Here is an 18,200-nt window from a genome sequence, read left to right as displayed (position 1 = left end):
TTCAGCTCAGTGAAACTTTGGGTTTGAATCTTTGTCTCCAGGGTCTGAATGGACGTGTTTCCCAAGGTGGAAATGCAAGCAAAACTTTAGAGACCATGAACCAAAGTGGCTCTTCTATGTCTGACAGTTTGACAGTGACATGCAAGTGGCATGGCTAAAGAAATCCTAGAATAGGGACCGTACCTTTTATTGCTGTTTTAATGTTGAGGTTCCAGAGCACTGGAATTTGGAGGGAGGGAGCAACAGAAGGGATATACTGAGTTTAGAAAGCAGGAGGGATATTTTTTTCCCTATGCTTTCTCCTCTCCCCTCCCATGTGGAAAATAATAAATAAATCGAGAACAAAAAAGTCTGCTTGCTTGCCTTTTTCCACACACTTTGCCTGGCTTTTGAAGATAGTGCAGGGTTGGAAAGCTGCTTAAAACAATGCCTATTTCAGCCCCTTTCCCCCATGGCATCGCTTGAACCCGTGGACTTTCATTTAGAGGAGAGAAAAAAAATATTTATGTGAGCCATTGGCGGGTGCTGAATCACTGCATGTTGGCTGGCTGCCGGCATGCTGCAGGCGGTGGGGAAGTTGTATCCTGTGACAGTGATTCAAGCCCTGGCTATAGCAAAACGAGTTTGCTGTTGATAGCTAAGCTGACAAAGCCTCCTGTAAAGGAGCAGACTCCCTCTGCAGGTATAAACTGCGTGGACCAAAAGGATTTTTGCTGTTGTAGCTGCCCTACACTAAAGGTGCTGCTGTAGATCAAGCTGCTCTGGCACATCTCCGTGGCGGAGACTAATGTTGGTACTGACATGCCGACTGTGGCCCAATTTAGGAAGCTGATCTGGCTGAAATTCAGCTTTTTGGGTGGATTTTCAGCTCTCTGAACAAGCTTTCTGTGTGGTCATCTGCACACCAGTCTTGGTGCCTGGAAGGAGGATCCGTCCTGGATGCTGTTCCTTAACCTGCATCTGACCAACTGCTGAAAAGTGTTAACTCTGACCTACCAAAACCTGTGTGTGGCTCAGCATTTCCATGCAGGTGATAAGCCAGACTTTGAAGAAAGGTTTGTCACATATAAGGGCAGGGCGTTGGTGTTTTGGTGGAGAGATCAAAATGGAGATAAGACTGTACAGAGGCTGCTCTTTGAGGAGCAATTGTCTAGATGAGAGTAGAGGTAGCTACTGCTTGCTCAACAAGGAGCAGGCCTGGTGGCACGAAGTGCCTGGTGTTCAGTAATGTGAATCCCCAAACCCCCAAATTGTGCCTAACAAAGTTTTCACAGTCATTGCAATATTGTAAGCAATGTTGCAAGCAGTGTTATAAGTGTGAAATGATCCCATTCCTCTTCTCCCATCCGGCAGTAGGAAGGCAATCCATGTTATACTAGCTGCTTTTTTTTCCCAAAGGTAATAGCCGACGACTTCACAGATCTTTTCCTAAGAAGGGTTGAGGAATGGCACAGCCCATAAAACACTTAGGACATTGTGTTCCTGCTGCCATCTATTTGCTTCACAATAAATGCAACAATTTCTTTATCCAGTGTGAGGCTCTGTTAGGGTTTATCTGTGACAGCTGTTGCTTTTAAACTACCAAAAAAGCAGAAATTTTCTGTGGTGTGACAGTCACTTCCACACTGCCTGTGGTGGCAGCTGCTGCTAGCTTGGATCATGTTAGGAACAAATGTGGCAGGCTGTTTTATGTGTCTGTGAACTTTGTTCCTTATCTCTGTACTTAATGTTTAGTCATTGTCACACAGTCATGCTTCTTCTTTGCATTTTGGGGGTTTGCAGCTATGTCAGCTGGGAAAAAACAAAGGAAAACCCAGGCTAGCAGATGTCATAAGGCATGCAAATGTAATTGCATCCTTTTTATTTTTTGGGGGGGAAGAGGTTAAAAGGGGAAATTGCAGTTGCTTCAGCAGATCTGAGGATCAAAATTAGTCCTCCATAAGCACTTTAAGTAGCTTTTGATTCCTCTCTTTCACCTCTGCTTCTGTTTACCTGTCCCAGGTACCACCCATTCTCAAGTTATGGCTCACCCAGCATAGCAGTAAGTCAGTCCTGCAGGCTGCTTGAAAAACCAACCTCACATTTTACTAGGTTAAAATTTTATTTTGGAAGGTTTGTGCCCACACGCTTTCCTGTCCCCTGCATGTCAGAACTCATAAAGGCTGGCCGACAAGAGACAGTCCTCCCACTTGAGGAATTTCTTCCTGTAAAGACTTTCATTTATTTATTTGCAACAGCTCTTGAGTTCTAGTTTGCAATAGTAAACTTGATTGAACAGTTTGTGCGTGTACCTTCCTCTCTTCTACCTCCTGATGCAAGCCCCCTTGTTCTCTTTTGGTCAGGGTAAAGAGGGCAGGAACAGCACGGGTAGTGGGTTGTGTGGATACCAAGGGACTTGCTGGGGAGAGTAATGCAGAAATTCCTCCTGGTGTAAAATTTCTTGGGTCCTTGAGGACTTACAGGAAATGGTGTTGGTCTGGCCTGGCGTTGACCAGATCTAGGCTGGCCTCTGCAGAGGGAAGGTGGGAGAGAGCAATGTGCTCTGCAGTGCTCCAGGTTCTGGGAGGGTTTTGTAGCTCAGGAGTGGTGCCAGTCCTGAGCTGGCTCCATGCCTCAGTGTGGCACTGCTCCAGACCTAATAAAACCTGCTGGACTTCAGTTGACTTAATACAGAGTCAACTTTGTTGTTTCTGTGTACGTGGCATAATTAATCTGTAATCCAGGTAAACAATCCCCGGGTAATCTAGAGCTAAGTATGTACTAGCAGTTTCATGAGGTGCAGTCATGTTTGCCAGCTAGTGACTGTGCAGTGTGGTCCCCTCTTATTAGGCTTTTGAGTTGAATATTTTTTTTGTTTTCCCTTTCCCCCTCCCACTTTAAATAGAGAAGTTGACATTTACTTACATGTGCACTTTCAAGCTCTGAATGTCAGAAAGCTACCTTGAGCTGTTCAGTGGCTTCTGCTGCCCTTGAAAACCCGAGTTGTTCTGTGCATCTTGCCTCTGAAGCATTTCTGGGCAGAGATGCTGTGGCAGCATCCCCTTTTTGTTTTTCTCTTCTGCAACATCCGTGTAAGTGGTTGTTTTTCTTGTTTGCTTCTTTTCTTCACAACAGATGACATCTGGGGGGACTGAGAGCATTCTGATGGCCTGCAAGGCGTACCGAGACCTGGCTTATGAGAGAGGCATCAAACAGCCAGAAATGTGAGCAATACTTCTGCGACTTGGCTTTTGCTTTGGGGGCTTGCAGGTTTTACTGTTCCTCTGAGTTGAGGTGGCTGCTAGACCTTAATAATCCTTCATTTCATAGCTCATTACCACCTCCCCCTTGTCCATCTGTGTCTGAAGGAGAGAAACCTGGGTCAAAAGAAGTGGTACAAACACACAAGAACCTTTAAGCAGCTTGGGAGGCATGAATGTTGCTGGGGTCCGTGGTAGCTATGCCGTGCAGGTGTATTTTGGCAATACCTGCATGCTGCTCTAGACAGAGCCTGCTCATATCAGCTTTGGGCCCCTCTCGAGCAGGGATTGTCAGGCCCTTTGAAGTGTTTAAGGGTTTTGATTTATTCAGATCAAAGTGGGTTTAGCCTGAAAACTCTGGGACTAAAGTTGGGGTTGGTTGGAGCTGAAATGAGGAATCATGCTAATTGTTACGCTGCTAGTAGAGGATTTGCGCTTTCTAACATGCTGCTTTTTTGTAGACAGTGCATCAAAAATACTTCTCTGGTTAATTGCTTACAAGGGGAAAATTTAAAAAGAGATGAAACACTATGGTGTTCATCTTCTGCTGAATTCCTGAATTTCCTCCCGCTTTAACATTTTTGCATGCTATTAAAGGCCCTGATAGAGATATGATGCCTCAGAAAACAGGGTTAATTAAAGCTGCTCAGCCACGGCCATTTGAGATGGGAGACAGCAAATGTTATGTTCATTTGGTGTATTTATGCTGCTCCTTCCCTTTTGTATTATCTCATATGCACCTCTCAGGGCACGTGGCTGGTTGGAGATGGTACAATATTGTTTGATATGACAAGAAATTAGCTTTCTTAGGAATTCAAGAGTTCCTGGTTCACAGAAGACCATGCAGCGGGATAGAATTCCTTTAATAGGTTTTCTTTGGGTTGTTCAAGATGGAGCGTCCATCATTTTAGTTCAGAACAGCACGTGGCCTCTATTTTGTCCCAGAGAGTATTTTCCTCAACTTTTTTCCTTTTTTCGGTCTGTAGGATTTTTGGCTAGTTGAAACATACAGTTGGCCTGTTTGTGACCTGTCTGTCGCACAGAAATATTTACAGGTTGAATTTTTTTGCTCTTTACCCTCCTGCTCATGTTATGGCTTAGGTGCTGCCTGGGCTGACATACGCAGTCTTACTTTTCTAGGTTGGTCCCAGTGAGTGCTCACGCAGCGTTTGACAAGGCAGCGCACTACTTTGGACTGAAGTTGATTCACATACCGTTGACTAAGGCTATGGAAGTGGATGTTCAGGTATCGCTTTAGGCAACACAGCACTCTTTCTGTGAGAAATTAGCATTGTACAGAAAATAGCAAGAAATCTACCTATCTAGGTAGCAAGTCAGTGGATAGAGAGGGATGAATGCTTCCTGGAAATAAGGAAAAATGGCAGGAGTAAGTGCCTGTCATTGCAGGTAAGGTTTTGTTTGAAATAATTGAATGTAAACCATCCCTTTGTCCTGTGTGATTAATTTAGAATCAAATAATTTATGTATTTCAGAAACAGTCACAGATTTCAGATGAGGGCGAACGAAAGTGTTCTCGTATTTCCAAGTGGATGAGTTAAATGACTCAGCTGATGTCTGCTGATGCTTGTAGCTCATTGCTTTTCTTTCTATAGGCTTTTGTGTGTTGGTTTTTAAGACCAGATGCTGCATGTTTTTACTTTTTATCTTTTTTGGCAGGATGGCACTTGATAAATGGAATGTGAGCATCTTCTCTCTTTAAATTTTTAGGCAATGAGGAGAGCTATCTCGAAGAACACAGCCATGCTGGTCTGTTCTGCTCCCCAGTTCCCACATGGAATTATGGACCCAATTGAAGAGGTGGCAGAGGTAGGGCACCCCTGGGACTTCTGGGTGCTGTAGCAATAAAACCAGCATGTCCTTCTGTACAAGCAGAGCAGAGGGGTTCCAGGATGCCAACCAGTGAGTCTGGTGGGAGGAGCAGACTGGTTGGTAGGGTAATACTGTCCTCAAATCAGGTGCTCAGCAACAGCAGGGTATGTAGGACACAGTTTGGAAGTGAGGAGGAATGTGGGACTAATTTTTTTGTACTGTGTAACTGCTGTGAGAAGGTGGGCTTTAAATACCAGAAGTTAGCTCTGGTCATTGCCATAAAGCTGTTTGTGTGGGGCTGGATTCTGGACTTGAGCTAGTGCAATGACGCGTGCCACATGCAAGGCAAAGCAGCAAGTCTTTTGCGCATGCTTTGTCTCTGAACTCTCAAGTCTGTGCCATGAATTTCTGCTGTAACTGAAGGTATGTGTTGTATACGTGACTTTGAGCTCCACTGCACCCACTGCGAGACCAACCAGAAGGGCTCATTCTTTGATGCCTGAAAGGAAATAACAGCAAAATAGTCCACCTGGTAAAAAAGGCTTTGATTTAGGGCCTACTGGTTATAGCAAACTTGGTGCAGAAGTCTGAGGAATGTGTGGAGGAAGTAGGATTTAAAGGGCTGGGATCTTATTTTTCAAACATGCCTCTTGATTTTTCTCTCCGTGCTCCAGTTATTTATTTTGTATGTAACCAGCCAGGGCCTCTGACCTTCTTTTCATTTGAATTATGCCCTTACACTTTATTGCAGATATTCCTTTCAGACCATGTTGTCACATCTCTTTGGCAAATACAGCAAACTGCCAAAATGTGATGTTGTTTTGCCTTTTACTGGCAATCTTCACATATGTGGAAGGCAGGGGAAAGCATCCCACAAGTACCCAGCCCTTCCAGATCTTCTATCCTCAGCAGCTTGAGAGTGGCATGAGGCTCCAAAAGGGTCCAGGAAACATTTAATTTCTTAATCATTTTCTTGCCTGATTGTGTGTTACTCAGCAGAATGTCTTGTTCACGCACAGCTTGCAGTGAAGTACAAAATCCCCTTCCACGTTGACGCTTGCCTGGGTGGTTTTCTTATTGCTTTCATGGACAAGGCAGGATTCCCTCTAAAGCATCCATTTGACTTCCGCGTAAAAGGAGTGACCAGCATTTCTGCTGATACCCACAAGGTAAGAATGGAGGAGAAGAGTCTTCCAGTGCTTTCATTTTTGGGTAGTGCTTCCTGATGTCCTCCCTGCCTTGAGGCATTTCTGCTCTGCTGTGTGGAGGAGTGCTGAAGTGCAGGGGTAGGGGCTGTTCTATTCAGATGCTTTGTGCAATGCACTAAAGTACGGGCAAATGGGATCTTGGTGACTGCATGCAGTGAGTGCTTGAATGTGTTCCTGTGCCCTCTTGCTGCTTTTTAATGCTTTCTGTGCCCTTTGCAGTACGGTTATGCTCCCAAGGGTTCCTCAGTGGTGCTGTACAGCGACAAGAAGTACAGGAGCTACCAGTTCTTCATAGCACCTGACTGGCAAGGGGGCATATATGCCTCCCCCTCCGTGGCAGGCTCCAGGCCTGGTGGAATCATAGCTGCATGCTGGGCAACTCTGATGCACATAGGAGAATCGGGCTACGTTGAGGCTACGAAGAGGATTATTAAAACAGCTCGTTTCCTCGAATCAGAGTATGTGTGTGCCTTAGTGTTTTGATTGTACTCTTTAACCCTGTTCTGGACTCCTTCTCCCAAACTGCTTTTGTTTCTCTTGCAACTGTTCTTTTTCCCTGGAGAAGCTATAGCGTGTTACTTGCTGGGTAGGGACCATTGGGCAGTTGTGGGAGAAAATGCTTTGTTTATGCCCAGGTGCTGCCCTGTGCCAAATAGCTGAGACGAGAGGTGCAGGCATCTTTATTTAACTGACTTTGCTTAAAGAGTTTCTTCTGCATCAGCCATGGCTGAGGGGGAATCTGGAAGGGCTTACTGAAAATGACAAAAGAAGGGTTATATTCTCTCTTGTTGGGGTGCTTGTGTTGCTATGTGAGCTGATAAGCTGATTTTCTTTTCTGGTCTGTCTTCTCTTGCCTCTCTGTCTTCCCTCTTTTCCATTTCTTCCTGAGCTTACTTGACTTTAGGGCTTATAATGACCTGAGTCCCCTTGCAAGTCCCAATGGCCTGGGCTGTTGCATGATTTTTTGGTAGGAATGAGCTGTCATCTTAGCTTTTCCTTTAAGGCTCCAGATAGATGGACAGAATGTCTGGCCCCTGTAACCCTGGTCAGTGACTTCTTTTCTCCTTTTTCTTTTCAAGGTTGAGAAAAATTGACAGCATCTTCATTTTAGGGAAACCTGAGGTGTCTGTCCTCTCCATCGGTTCGGACACTTTCGACATTTATCGATTATCTAACCTCTTAGCTGCAAAAGGGTGGAACTTAAATGTCCTACAGTTCCCATCAAGGTGAGTCTGTGGAGACCAGTGGAGTGATGTGCGTAGCCAGGGTATGCAAGATGGTCGTCTTTAGGCCGTGTAGCTGTTGTGATTTCCTGAGTGGAGTTGTCCATATCTGATAAATTGTATGTAGACTTTTCCTCTGCAGAGAAGGAATTACTTTTGTAATTGCTGATATATAGCAGTTACTGCAGTGAGGATAAGGCAATAGTAATTTTAATGAACCTGGAAGAGGACATATCTGAGGCTCCCTTTCTATTTACCTCTGTCTAATGCAAACAGAAAAATATAAATAGCCAGGGCTTTATCTCATGTTAGTTAACTGAGGGTTTGTAGATTTATTTATTTATTTTTAGTATCTTCCTGCTGCCCACTGAAGATGAAGGTAATTGAAAGAACAGTGAAGGGCTGATCATTTTCAGTGATCTTTCCAGCCTGGTGCAAAATGAGTGTTTGTCAGAAAGTTTCCTTGAGTGGGTGGTAGTTGCTTTTCTGTGGGTAAAAGGGGCAAATGCTTTCAGATGTAGCTGCACTGAAGAAATTTTGGACTTGAAGTTAGCATGGAGTGAAGTCTAGAGAGCCTGAAGCGATAGCTCAGAGGTGCAAGTAGCCCTGTTCCTTCTGGTAGCTGCTAACTTCTGCGCTGGGGGTGGCTGATGGCTTATCTAAACTGTGGCGCAAGGGGAGGGAAATGATGGCAAGGATCACCGTGCTTGCAGGCAGCTGCGTTTTTCTCACCTGAGGTACCTGGAACAAGGTGAGAAAATTATAGGCCTTTAACTGTGTATGGTGAAGTCAGGAAGGAAGGAGGAGTTGCCATTTTGCAAAAGAACAGCTGAACTCACTGCAGCTTGGTTCTAGCAAGTAATTTCCAGGGATTACCTTTAATTGGGAGTGGATCGTCTTCTCCCATTATACTGCTGAAATGCTGTTTTGAGGTCAGTTGCCACTGGCGAGGGAAGGACTAAATTGTTGTCGATTGCTCAGAAAATGTGGAGCTGTATGTACTTGAGGTGGTTAATCTCTCCCCTCTCCCCTGCCTGCCCAGTATTCATCTCTGCATTACACAGTTGCACACAAGGTCCGGTGTTGCTGAACAGTTCCTGAAAGATGTCAAAGACAGCATTGAGGAGATCATGAAGGACCTTGACGCCAAGACCACAGGCATGGTAAGGAGGCCAGCATGTAGTGAGGGTATGTTTAGGGCAAGTGTGTTTCTCTGATGGCATTAACAATCCTGTGTAACAACCTCCTCTTCTCCGCTTAGGGAGCCATCTATGGAATGGCCCAGTCCGTCCCAGACAGGAGCTTGGTAGCGGAGATTTCTCAGGCGTACCTGGATGGCCTCTACAGCACGGATGTTCCTTGCAGTGAAAAGCACATGAACGGCTCTCCCGGCCACCACTGACTGTAGTGCAACAATTGGTGCCTTACCAGCTAGCACTGGGGTGGTTCTAAAGGTTTCCTAGGGGAAGAGATTGCAGTAAGCCTTTGTTCCAACAATTGCAGGTCTGATGGCGGCTTGATCTTAAAAACTTCCTTCCCCATCTCAGTCTGTTCTGAAATCCGCATTATTTTCATGCCCAACTTTAGTTTAGGGCTTTTCTTCCCTTCCCCCTGCCTATTTTCATCATGACTGTTGATGGTGAATTGAATGTCCATTCCACAACTCCAATTCCTCAGGTATTCTGCATGTCACTTCATTCCTTGCTGTTTCTTCTCCTCAGACCTGGTATTCAGCTGGTGTCCAGCCAAGTGTTAGATTTGAGTTCTCATGTTGTGTTCCAAAGCTTCAATCTTCGCAGAAGTTGAAGGCAGAAAATAAATTGAAAATTTTGCTTTCTTTTGAGTATTCCTCCAAGCTACTGCATTTAATGAACTGTGCTGGAAGCCTTATATCTATGTAATGCAGAGCCGATAAACTGGCAAAGGAAAGATGGTCATGTACTCTTTTTGAAGTCCCCTCTGGAGACCTCAGTGAGACTGCAGTCGACATCTGCTGAGGGGAAAAAAATGCAACGCAAAATCCTTTTCTGGAATCTCTTAGTTTGAATAACAGCAGAAATAGAAGCCAAGCGGGTGGTATAGGGAAAGGAACTGGATTGTACTGAAAATCCTAGGTACATAGTAACTGTTTCGCTTCCCTCCCTCTTCTAGAAGACATGCATTTACCACCTAGAGTGCTTTTGTTGTACCTTGCACAATTCTGGAGGGATGTGCAAAACAGTGATTTTGCTGTTCATAACTTGAAGGTTTTGCACTATCTCACAAGGCTGTAGTAGAGTCAGTCAGGCACTGGCATGTGTCATGGCTAGGGACTTCATGTGCAAACGGATGGCACCAAAGCTGACCTTTTTTTACCATGATCTTTTAGTATAAAAAGGTGACTTTTGTAACAGTAGTAATCTCTGCTCTTTGCACTGATTCTTTTAAGGCACATTCTCAAAAGGGCATTCACCATTGTGCCTTGATGCTTCTCTGGCTTTTTTTGTGGGATGCCAGGGAGGATTTGAGGGTTCAGCTGTTGACCACAACCTTTGCTGTGGTTGTTTCCTTATGGTACTAAAACCTCAAAGGGAGACTGGCCTCAGAGAAAGTATGCTTGCCTATAAGGTAGAATAGTAGTTGTATTGAGCCAAGTCCCTTCACAGTATTACAAAGATGCTGGTGTAGCTCTGAGAGGTAGATGATAGATAGGATGCAGCAAGTTGGAGGTATTCAAGCCTTGGGCATATGGCTCACCCTTGATATTTTTCTCCACAGTTTTTATGGTGAGAGAGTTTTCCCAGTGCAACTTGTGAGGCAGTTGTGGCCTTGAGGACAAGCTAGAATCTCTTGAGTTATTAAACAGTGGTGGAGTTACTCCTGCAGGGCTTTCCCACGTGTTTCCTCTCAGCTTTTTGCATGCTACCAAGAGTTTCCCAGGCAGAGTTCAACACTTGGGAGGAGACTTTGTGCCACATTTGCAGAGTCTTATGCAGGGTGTCTGAAAGCATCTGTCTCTCTGCTGTAGTGGGCTTGTTAGCCCGAAGCTGACCCTCACTGGTTTAACACAGCTGAAGCACACACTTGCACAATAATTGTACCGAATGAGAAGGTTACTTACCAGGCCCAGTGATTGTGGGAAGGATACTTGCTTTTTAACAGGTTTATTCTCAGTGCTAGGAGACAAAAATATTTTGGCCATCTTCCCTTAAATTGATGACTTTATGCATGTCTCTGAGCCCTTTTGAAAACACCGCATTTGAATTGCCTGATAGTCTCTTGATGGTGTTACCAGCTCTGGCAGTCAGCATTTACGTTGGACCTATTTATTCTGTTAATGTCTTGCCAATGTGACCATTACTGCATCACTGAGTTTGCAGTACTTTGGAGACAGTCTTAAGTGTCTGGCTACTGTGATGGTTCTCTTTTGAACCGAGATTTAAAAAACAAAACAAAAAAGGGAGGTACTCTTTTTGTTTCTGCTTTAAAAGAAAGAGGGGATGGATTGGGGTGGGATAAAGGAGAGAGAAACTCCCTTCTCTTCTTCCCTGATTGCATTTTCCTCCGAGGAAGTAGATGGATCTAACAGATCAGCGTTCCATTTCAGATTTTTGGATGTATTTGAAGATTTGTATTTGTAAGTCAATGTATTCCATTCTGGGCTTCACTTTACTAGTAATAGTTGTGGGTTTAATTGTTTTATGTGTATTTGTTCTATACTGTAAATGTAATCTTCTGGTCCGGAATAGGCCACTGTAATTTACCGGTGTGTAGTCTTTATTCATCCTTGTCATCTAATGTAATCTGCATCTCCTTTATCATGCCAAATGGTCTTAGGAAAACGGTGCGATTAACAGGCTGTATAATTATTTAAAAGACAAAAAAGAAGAATTTTATGGACTGGATTATGATTTGAAACTGGATGGTACTTTAGACCTGGAGGGATCTTTGTGACTATTAATTCCTGTGAGATTTCTGACTGTCAGGTTTTTCAAGTGAGACACTCAATTTGTTGCTTGTACAAAGCACTCCCAAGGGGTTTGTGTGCTCTTAGGTACTAGACTGAAGAATATCCAATGGGATGGACCAAGAAGAGATGTGTGTCTTCATGCCATGGATTTCATCTGCACTTTTCTGATGACTTGGGGGAGGGGGGAGTGGAAGGGTTGCATACAACACAGTAACATCTTGCCCAATAAATACACATTGACTTTTTAATGAACAAGTGGGACAAGTTCATCTGATGACAGTATTCTGTATCGCTCTAATTTGCCACTGTAAAACTGTAGGCTGAAATAGCTGAAGAGACGGTGAAAATGGGCCTAGTTTGTATTAAAATGGTGCATTTAGCTATCTAGGCTCATTGAACTCTTATTTTTCTGTTTCAATGTTCATTTGAATGAATGAGGACCAATTGCTCCTGGTCTTTGCTTGTGCACAGCCTAGTCTGTAGCAGGGAGAATGGTTTATGAATCTTACTAACTGCCCGAGGGCTGCTCTTTCATTCTGTCAAGATAAAGATGGTGTCCGTGGGTATGTCTTGTGTGCGATGTTCAAGGATGCTGAAAATTGTCATTTAAGAGCTATGGATTTTCTCTTAATACTTTGTAGAACCTTAAAGGGTTTAAAAAAAAAAAACAACCTGAATTGGGTGTTGGTAGTGTTTCTCCCAGACTGTTTTGCTGAAAGCAACTAGTGTTAGTTTCACAGCAAATTGTTCCTGTTGTACCAAAACCACAGCAATTTGGCTGCAGACTGCCTGAATGCAGAGATCATTGTGTTACTGGAGTGAAGATCTTACACCACCAAATCTACCTACAACCTCTTTTGGGAGGTATTCCACCATAAGCAGCCCCCAGCCCATTGCTGCACTGCTTTTGTGCCTTCCCTGTGTTTGTGCCTTGGCTATGGTATGCTTCTGATTTTAGCACAAGCAGTTTTTATCTGATCTGCTCTGGCTTTGATAAAATCATTCTCTTTCAGACCCCGTTCACTTTGAGGTGCAGGCCTGCAAAGGCATGTGCCATTTCTCCACTTTGCTTTATGAAGAAGCTTTTCAATGGCCGAAGCACCTTCTTGAGAGCAGTCAGGCCACTACCTGCCTTGGGAAAATCTGTTGGTGTAATTTTGACAGTGAGGCCTCCTTCCAAACTGACATCAGGTTAACCAAGACATTTATTGTAAACATTTTCAGTTGGTATCCTACTAAAGGCTGGTTACAATAGGGGTGAGATCACGTGCCCGCTTATAATACTGCTAGAGGGAGGTTACAGTAATAACCAAATTGCACATCACAGTTGCTGGTATGTTAGAGAGAAACCAAAGTGTTCACGTACCACGTTTTAGGTAGAAAGCATATTCCAGTAGGTAAGAAGCAATAACACAGTGGCTGGATGGGGTCAAGCTCTGGAAAGATTTACTGGTGTGGTTGTGTAACGTGACTCTGGCTAAAAGGGCGCATCTGCTGAAAGCCCCAGAGGCTCAGTGGTTTGCGAGCTGGTAGTGCACACCTAACAAAGGGTTTAAGAATGGAAGCGACAAGATCAGAGATTGATACGTATGCACGGTGCCCAAGAAATGCCTCCATCTGTCTGAGCTGCGGCAGGGAGTTTGGCATGGCGTTAGGCAGTCTGGATCCAGGAACTAGCTTGGAAGTGGGAGAAGGTTCTAGGTGCAGCCGTCCAGGCAAGATGCGGGTTGTGGCAGCAGCAGAGTTGATTTTTGGCTTCATGTGTCTCTCTCTAGTCAGGAGAGAGAAGCTGCAACCTGCTCGATGAAGCTGGCCAAGTTGATGTCTCGCTCCGATAAGCCTCCGCACTCGTGCGTGCTCAAGGTGATGTGAACCTAAACCAGACAGACAGACCGACCAAGTGTTGCTGGCAGAAAGAGCAGGAACGGTTTCCCCCAGTGCTGCAGACAGTTCGCATCTGATGAGGCAGGTAGCGCTATTACTTTCTCCAGACTCATTAGCAAAATTTCCTGGGGTGGGAGAGGTGGTCTGGCACTTTGCCTGGTTTTCTTCTTCCTACAGCTTGTTCTGGCCACAGGCTGCCACTGCTACCCCTGCCTTGGTCACAGCAGCTGGCTGTGCCCACTTTTCAACTTGCTCTTTCTCCAGAAGCTTTTCGCCTTGCTGCTACTTCTGACACTGATTTAAAAAAAGCAACCCTGGTGCCGGCCTACAGGCAGCTACTGCTGAGCTGGACAGGTCAAAAAAGGGGGAGGAAAGGATCTATAAGCAATAGCTGTAGGCTGCCTGTGGTATGCCAAGGGAATAGCATGAGGGAAGAAGTCCTGCTGATCTGAACAGGACTTGCTGCTGCTGTTTTATGCCTCAAAAAAGGGATCTGCACCCTGAAGAGCTCTGTTTGCCCCCACCATCCCTGTTTCTTACCTTATTGTACACATTGAACCATTCAGGGTGGTGATCCAGTTTTTCTGCCTGTAGAGCCACTCTGGTCATGAAGCCAAAGGCCTGCTCAGGGGAGTAAGAAGAAAAGTTAGCTCTGAATTGCTTACCCTGCAATACTGTTTTTCACCCCATTACTATTAATTTTACACTGCATGTTTCTAGGTAACCCAACCAAATACAAGGCCTGAGATGTTCTGTATCTTTGTTTGGCTTTTCTATGGGTTCTCCTCTTTTTGGGGAGCTTTTCCCAGACAAACCGTGTGCTGGGTCAAGCACTTTGGCGTCTTGAGCAGGTTATCTTGCTCAGCCATTACATTGCAGTAGAAACACGGATGGGTTTCTTTGTCTGAGCCTTGCACATGGGACTCCCTGCTGTGCAAACCAGGTCTCCCGCTTTGTAAAACTGTACCACTGATGCTCGTACCCGGTTGAAGTCCTTGAAGTGGAACTCTTTGAAGATGGCATCTCTGCCTTCCACCTCATTCCACCCCACAGCTCTCAGGTTTGGCAGCAGCTGCTCCCTCTCCTCCGTGCTCAGCCTGTGGGCTTTTCCTGCCTGACACCGCAGAAAGGAAAGGGAAGAGGAGCAGATCAGCATGGCAGAGGTAGGATGAAGTGGATGTTCAAAGCTGCAAGGCATCCCATGGGCTGTGGAGTTATGGGTCCATGGAGGCAGCTGCAGCCTGGATGGGAGGGTTAGAGTGTGTATGTGGACCTGAATTGGGGTGTGCTGATGATAGGGAGATATCAATGCTGTCCTTTGCTCCCTGCCCTAGGTACATCCTGCATGTACCTAGGTCAAGTGAAGTCCAGCTTGTCGCTTTTGTCCTCTGACTTCGCAACACCTACCACTTTACCAGTGTATATATGTATTCATTGTAACCTGAGGTACTAAGAAATGATGGCTGTGTGAGGTTAAGCTCCCAAATAGATTACATATTTTCTGGAAAAAAAACCCTGAAATTCTGTGATGGCTTCTAGAACTGCGAATTGCTTGCTTTTGAGGTTTGTGAAATATCTTTCTGAATCGGGAGGGCTTTATTTGCAGGTCATCTGCACTGGAAGCCTGCTTTAGAGGAGAAAGAAGTGGTGTGAATCAGAGAGATGAGTCACACTAAATTGAGTTCAGCTCCTTTTCCTTTTCAATCTCCCTTATGTTAAGATGGAGTTTTAAGAGGCTCTTTCTGTCTGTGAGTAACAAAGGGCACAGGGAGGGATTGTGATTTAGCATTGTCTTCTGGCAATTGGGTAGAGCTGCTGTTGTTTGTTTTTTAAGGGGTGGGGAAGCAGCAGTTCTTCTTGGCTTTGGGGAGTGAATACAGGTGAAGATGAAACTAAAACAGAGTTCTTGGGGATGGGGGCTACCTGAGCCAGTGTATCTTCTGGCTTAGTGGAGAAGGCAGGAGTGAGTGCACTGGGGGTATTGCTCTTTCTGAAAGGTTATGTTCTGGCAATTAAAATTCTTTCCTAGTGGGTGATCTGATCCTTCCAGTTGATTGTTTCTCAAGGACAAAGACCAACATATCTTTGCAATTAGTTTTCCTTTATGTGCTGTAGAGCAAAGCGTGGCAAGTTAGATATGAGTCCCAACAAATACGGCCCACTGTTCCTTGGGGGTGTTTGGTCAGCAGCCCCTTGAGACACTTTGCTTGGGCATTGATGCTCAGAAGTGGCATCTTAAACAGCTGAGCAACTAAGGCAAATCGTCCTTCCCTGTAGTTTACCCACTCACAGGCTGTACAAAACCAAAGAACCAGCCACGGAGCTGATGTTTTTGTGGGCTCTTCTTTGGTTTTGCATGTTTTGAGGAAGATTAGAGAGATTAATGCTCTATTCCCATGTTGCTGGGTCTGCTAAGCTGTGTGGGTCCCTACCTGTCTGCACAGCCATCACCCTTATACTTGGAGAAAGCTGTCAGCTGCAGAGCACTTCATGAAATGGAGAGTGCCAAGGTGCATGCCGAACCTTAGCTCAGGGCTGGCTCAGCCGGGATGGCTCCTGTCCCCCCGGCATCACAGCTGCACGCTCTCCCTCTTGCATGATGTTTGAGGAAAACCTTCCTCGCCTGTGCGCGCTCCAGCCTCGCCGCTTGCTCGTCAAACCACCCGTGCCGCCCTTCAGTTTGTGCGGCGTTTCGGATGGCCCCCTGCCAGCGCCAGCTCTGCCCACCCCGCTGCTAATGTCAGCCCCGTCCCTTCCCAAGCTCTGGGTTTGGAGGGAAGGTAGCGAGTAAACACGGCTCAGCGCGTGAAACCCTCGCAATAAACCCTCAGCCGTTGCCCTTCTGTGCTGATGGCGTGATAAGCTGGGCGCAGGTAGCTTAGCAACTGGATAAAGTGGGGACGGAGGCTGGCTCTGCATGGGGCCTCTGGCAGGGGGGCACCCGTGGGGGCTGCCCTGGGGGGATTCAGATGGGAACCAGGGGCTGAAACATCTTGTTCGGGTATCGGTGCTAAAGAGAGGAAAGGCTGTGTAAAGCTGGAGCTGTTGCTTGCTTGGAGCGGAGGGCTATGGACACGGCACAGGCTGGTTTCCAAGCCAGCCTCCCCCGGGCAGAGCAGGAAGCCAGCCTGCTTGGGAGGGATGCGGCTTAATTGTTCTCTGAACAATTTTCTGTGTCGTGACTACACGGGAGGACGGGTCCCAGGGCTTTTTCCAAGTCCGGCTCCTCTCTGAGAGCCCAGCACCAGTGGGCAGCATGGCCAGGCTGAGGTTTGGCCAATGGACCACATGAAAGCCAGCGCCTCCGGCTGTGTCTTGTGATGGTGAACTCTCTGCCCAGAGCACCCTCCGTGCCCTCCACCCCTGCTTCTTTCCCCTTCCCTCCTCCTCCACCCCAGCACATTGGCCAGCCTGCTGTTTTTGTCAGTATGGCATGTTAATGCTCTCATGTGCACTTACTCCTTTAAAACACACTCTTCTCATTAGGGAAATTTATTTTGTTTTCTTTTGCTGGCTCTCAACTGCCAAGCCATTGGGATTTTTTTTTTTTTTTTTGCCAGCAGGAAACCAAGTAGATGCATTGTGCAACTGACAGAAAAGAACCAGCATGGGAAACTGGGAGAGCTTTGTGCTTTTTGGAGATGGAACAACCCTCTCTGCTCAAACATCCTCCCTTTTAAGGGTGACTTGTCACCTAGGAGAAGGTAAAGCCCTGGCATGAGCAGGACCTGCAGGCAGGGCTGGAACGAGGTATGCCACAAGGCCCACGGTCTTTTGCCTCTGTCCCCTCCACTGCCCTGAAAAAGCCGATTTCCAGCCGGCCAGGGTGGGTCGCACGGGCCGTGCAGACGGGGCACGCGTGGGGGTCATGCTTGCCATGCAGAATTGGAGCGGGTGTCACGCTGGCAGCGCAGCCTTGCTGACGGACCCTTTCCCTCCCCCTCGCAGAGGAACCGAGCCTGGAGAGCGCTGGCTTTGGTAATTCAGCAGCAGCCAAGGGAGCTCCCTGCGTTACTTATTAACCACAGCGCAGAGCTCTGCTCCTTTCTCCCTTTCCTCCTGCCTCCCAGAAGAGGCTGGAGCCGCCGCCGAAACCTTCCTGCCCTGTCTTTTGCCACCGCCTGCAAAGCAACAGCCGGATTTCCCAGCAGCGACTTACCATCGCCCGTGGCTCTCCGTTGGCCTCTGTCCCCGGTGCAGGCTGGGTGGTGGACGCCGTACCGTCACCCGGTTGAACCGCGGCTTGTCCGGGGCGGCGGGAGGCGTGGCGAGGGGGCCGGGTCCACCCATGACAAACTGCTGCCCGAGACTTTCCCAATGCTGCCCTTTCCCAATGCTGCCCGGCAGCGGTCACCCGCCTGCGGGACCCTGCGGGGCCGTGGGGCTCGGGGGATGCTAAAATAGGGTCTCTCTGAAGCCCTGCACGCCGAAGCGGTGGTGCATCCACTCGTGAACCACCCACCCCTCTCCTGTAGGGTCACTTTTTTTTAACCTGTTGCACAAGGAAAAGGCGGAACGGGACGGAGAGGGACGGTTAAAGCCGGTGCCGCTGGATGCTGCTGGCAGCACATGTGATGAATGTGACAGTCGTTCTGGCTGAGCATATATGTGTGCCTCCCAGGCTTTTGAGCTCTGCACAGTGATAATCATGAGCTGAGGGCTGCGTTGTCTGGGGACAGCCTGGATTATATCGCAGCATGTGGACCGAGAGCCAGGGTAACGGGGAGGGGGGGGAGTGTGTGCAGCACAACACTTCTGAGCATTTTTAAGGTGTTTCCTCCTGTTGCCAAGGGAACCACGTCTGCATGGATGCTGCGTGCTGCTCCCCGGCGTGTTTTTGCTCTCCAGGCCTGCCGGATTTGTACCC

At 46.8% G+C, this 18,200-nt stretch overlaps 2 protein-coding genes across 7 annotated transcripts in view; one reads left to right on the top strand and one right to left on the bottom strand.

Moving 5' to 3' along the window:
* Window positions 1–11,832, top strand: part of SGPL1 (sphingosine-1-phosphate lyase 1) — a 32,200-nt gene extending 20,368 nt beyond the window's left edge. For all 5 annotated transcript variants that reach the window (XM_069795828.1, XM_069795827.1, XM_069795825.1 and 2 more), the window contains 8 exons: window positions 3,115–3,203; window positions 4,380–4,485; window positions 4,968–5,066; window positions 6,089–6,238; window positions 6,497–6,735; window positions 7,357–7,503; window positions 8,543–8,663; window positions 8,762–11,832. In XM_069795828.1, the coding sequence (XP_069651929.1) occupies window positions 3,115–3,203; window positions 4,380–4,485; window positions 4,968–5,066; window positions 6,089–6,238; window positions 6,497–6,735; window positions 7,357–7,503; window positions 8,543–8,663; window positions 8,762–8,902 (1,092 nt within the window). In that variant the 3' untranslated portion in view covers window positions 8,903–11,832. The remainder of the gene's footprint in view (window positions 1–3,114; window positions 3,204–4,379; window positions 4,486–4,967; window positions 5,067–6,088; window positions 6,239–6,496; window positions 6,736–7,356; window positions 7,504–8,542; window positions 8,664–8,761) is intronic.
* Window positions 11,833–12,636: 804 nt separating this feature from the next.
* Window positions 12,637–17,792, bottom strand: PCBD1 (pterin-4 alpha-carbinolamine dehydratase 1). Of its 2 annotated transcripts, XM_069795831.1 has the most exons (4): window positions 17,493–17,792; window positions 14,316–14,447; window positions 13,874–13,954; window positions 12,637–13,323 (listed from the first exon to the last, which is right to left on the bottom strand). In XM_069795831.1, the coding sequence occupies exons 1-4, from the start codon at window positions 17,493–17,495 to the stop codon at window positions 13,225–13,227; spliced, it is 315 nt and encodes a 104-aa protein (XP_069651932.1). In that variant the 5' UTR covers window positions 17,496–17,792; the 3' UTR covers window positions 12,637–13,224. The 2 variants fall into 2 exon arrangements, with proteins under 2 accessions (XP_069651932.1, XP_069651933.1); XM_069795832.1 differs by lacking the exon at window positions 14,316–14,447 and having other exon boundaries at window positions 17,493–17,598.
* Between the last annotated feature and the right edge of the window lie 408 nt (window positions 17,793–18,200).

The sequence above is a fragment of the Haliaeetus albicilla genome, chromosome 11, assembly GCF_947461875.1.
Source record: "Haliaeetus albicilla chromosome 11, bHalAlb1.1, whole genome shotgun sequence".
Lineage (NCBI taxonomy): Eukaryota > Metazoa > Chordata > Aves > Accipitriformes > Accipitridae > Haliaeetus > Haliaeetus albicilla.
This window is presented reverse-complemented; position numbering and strand designations above follow the sequence as displayed.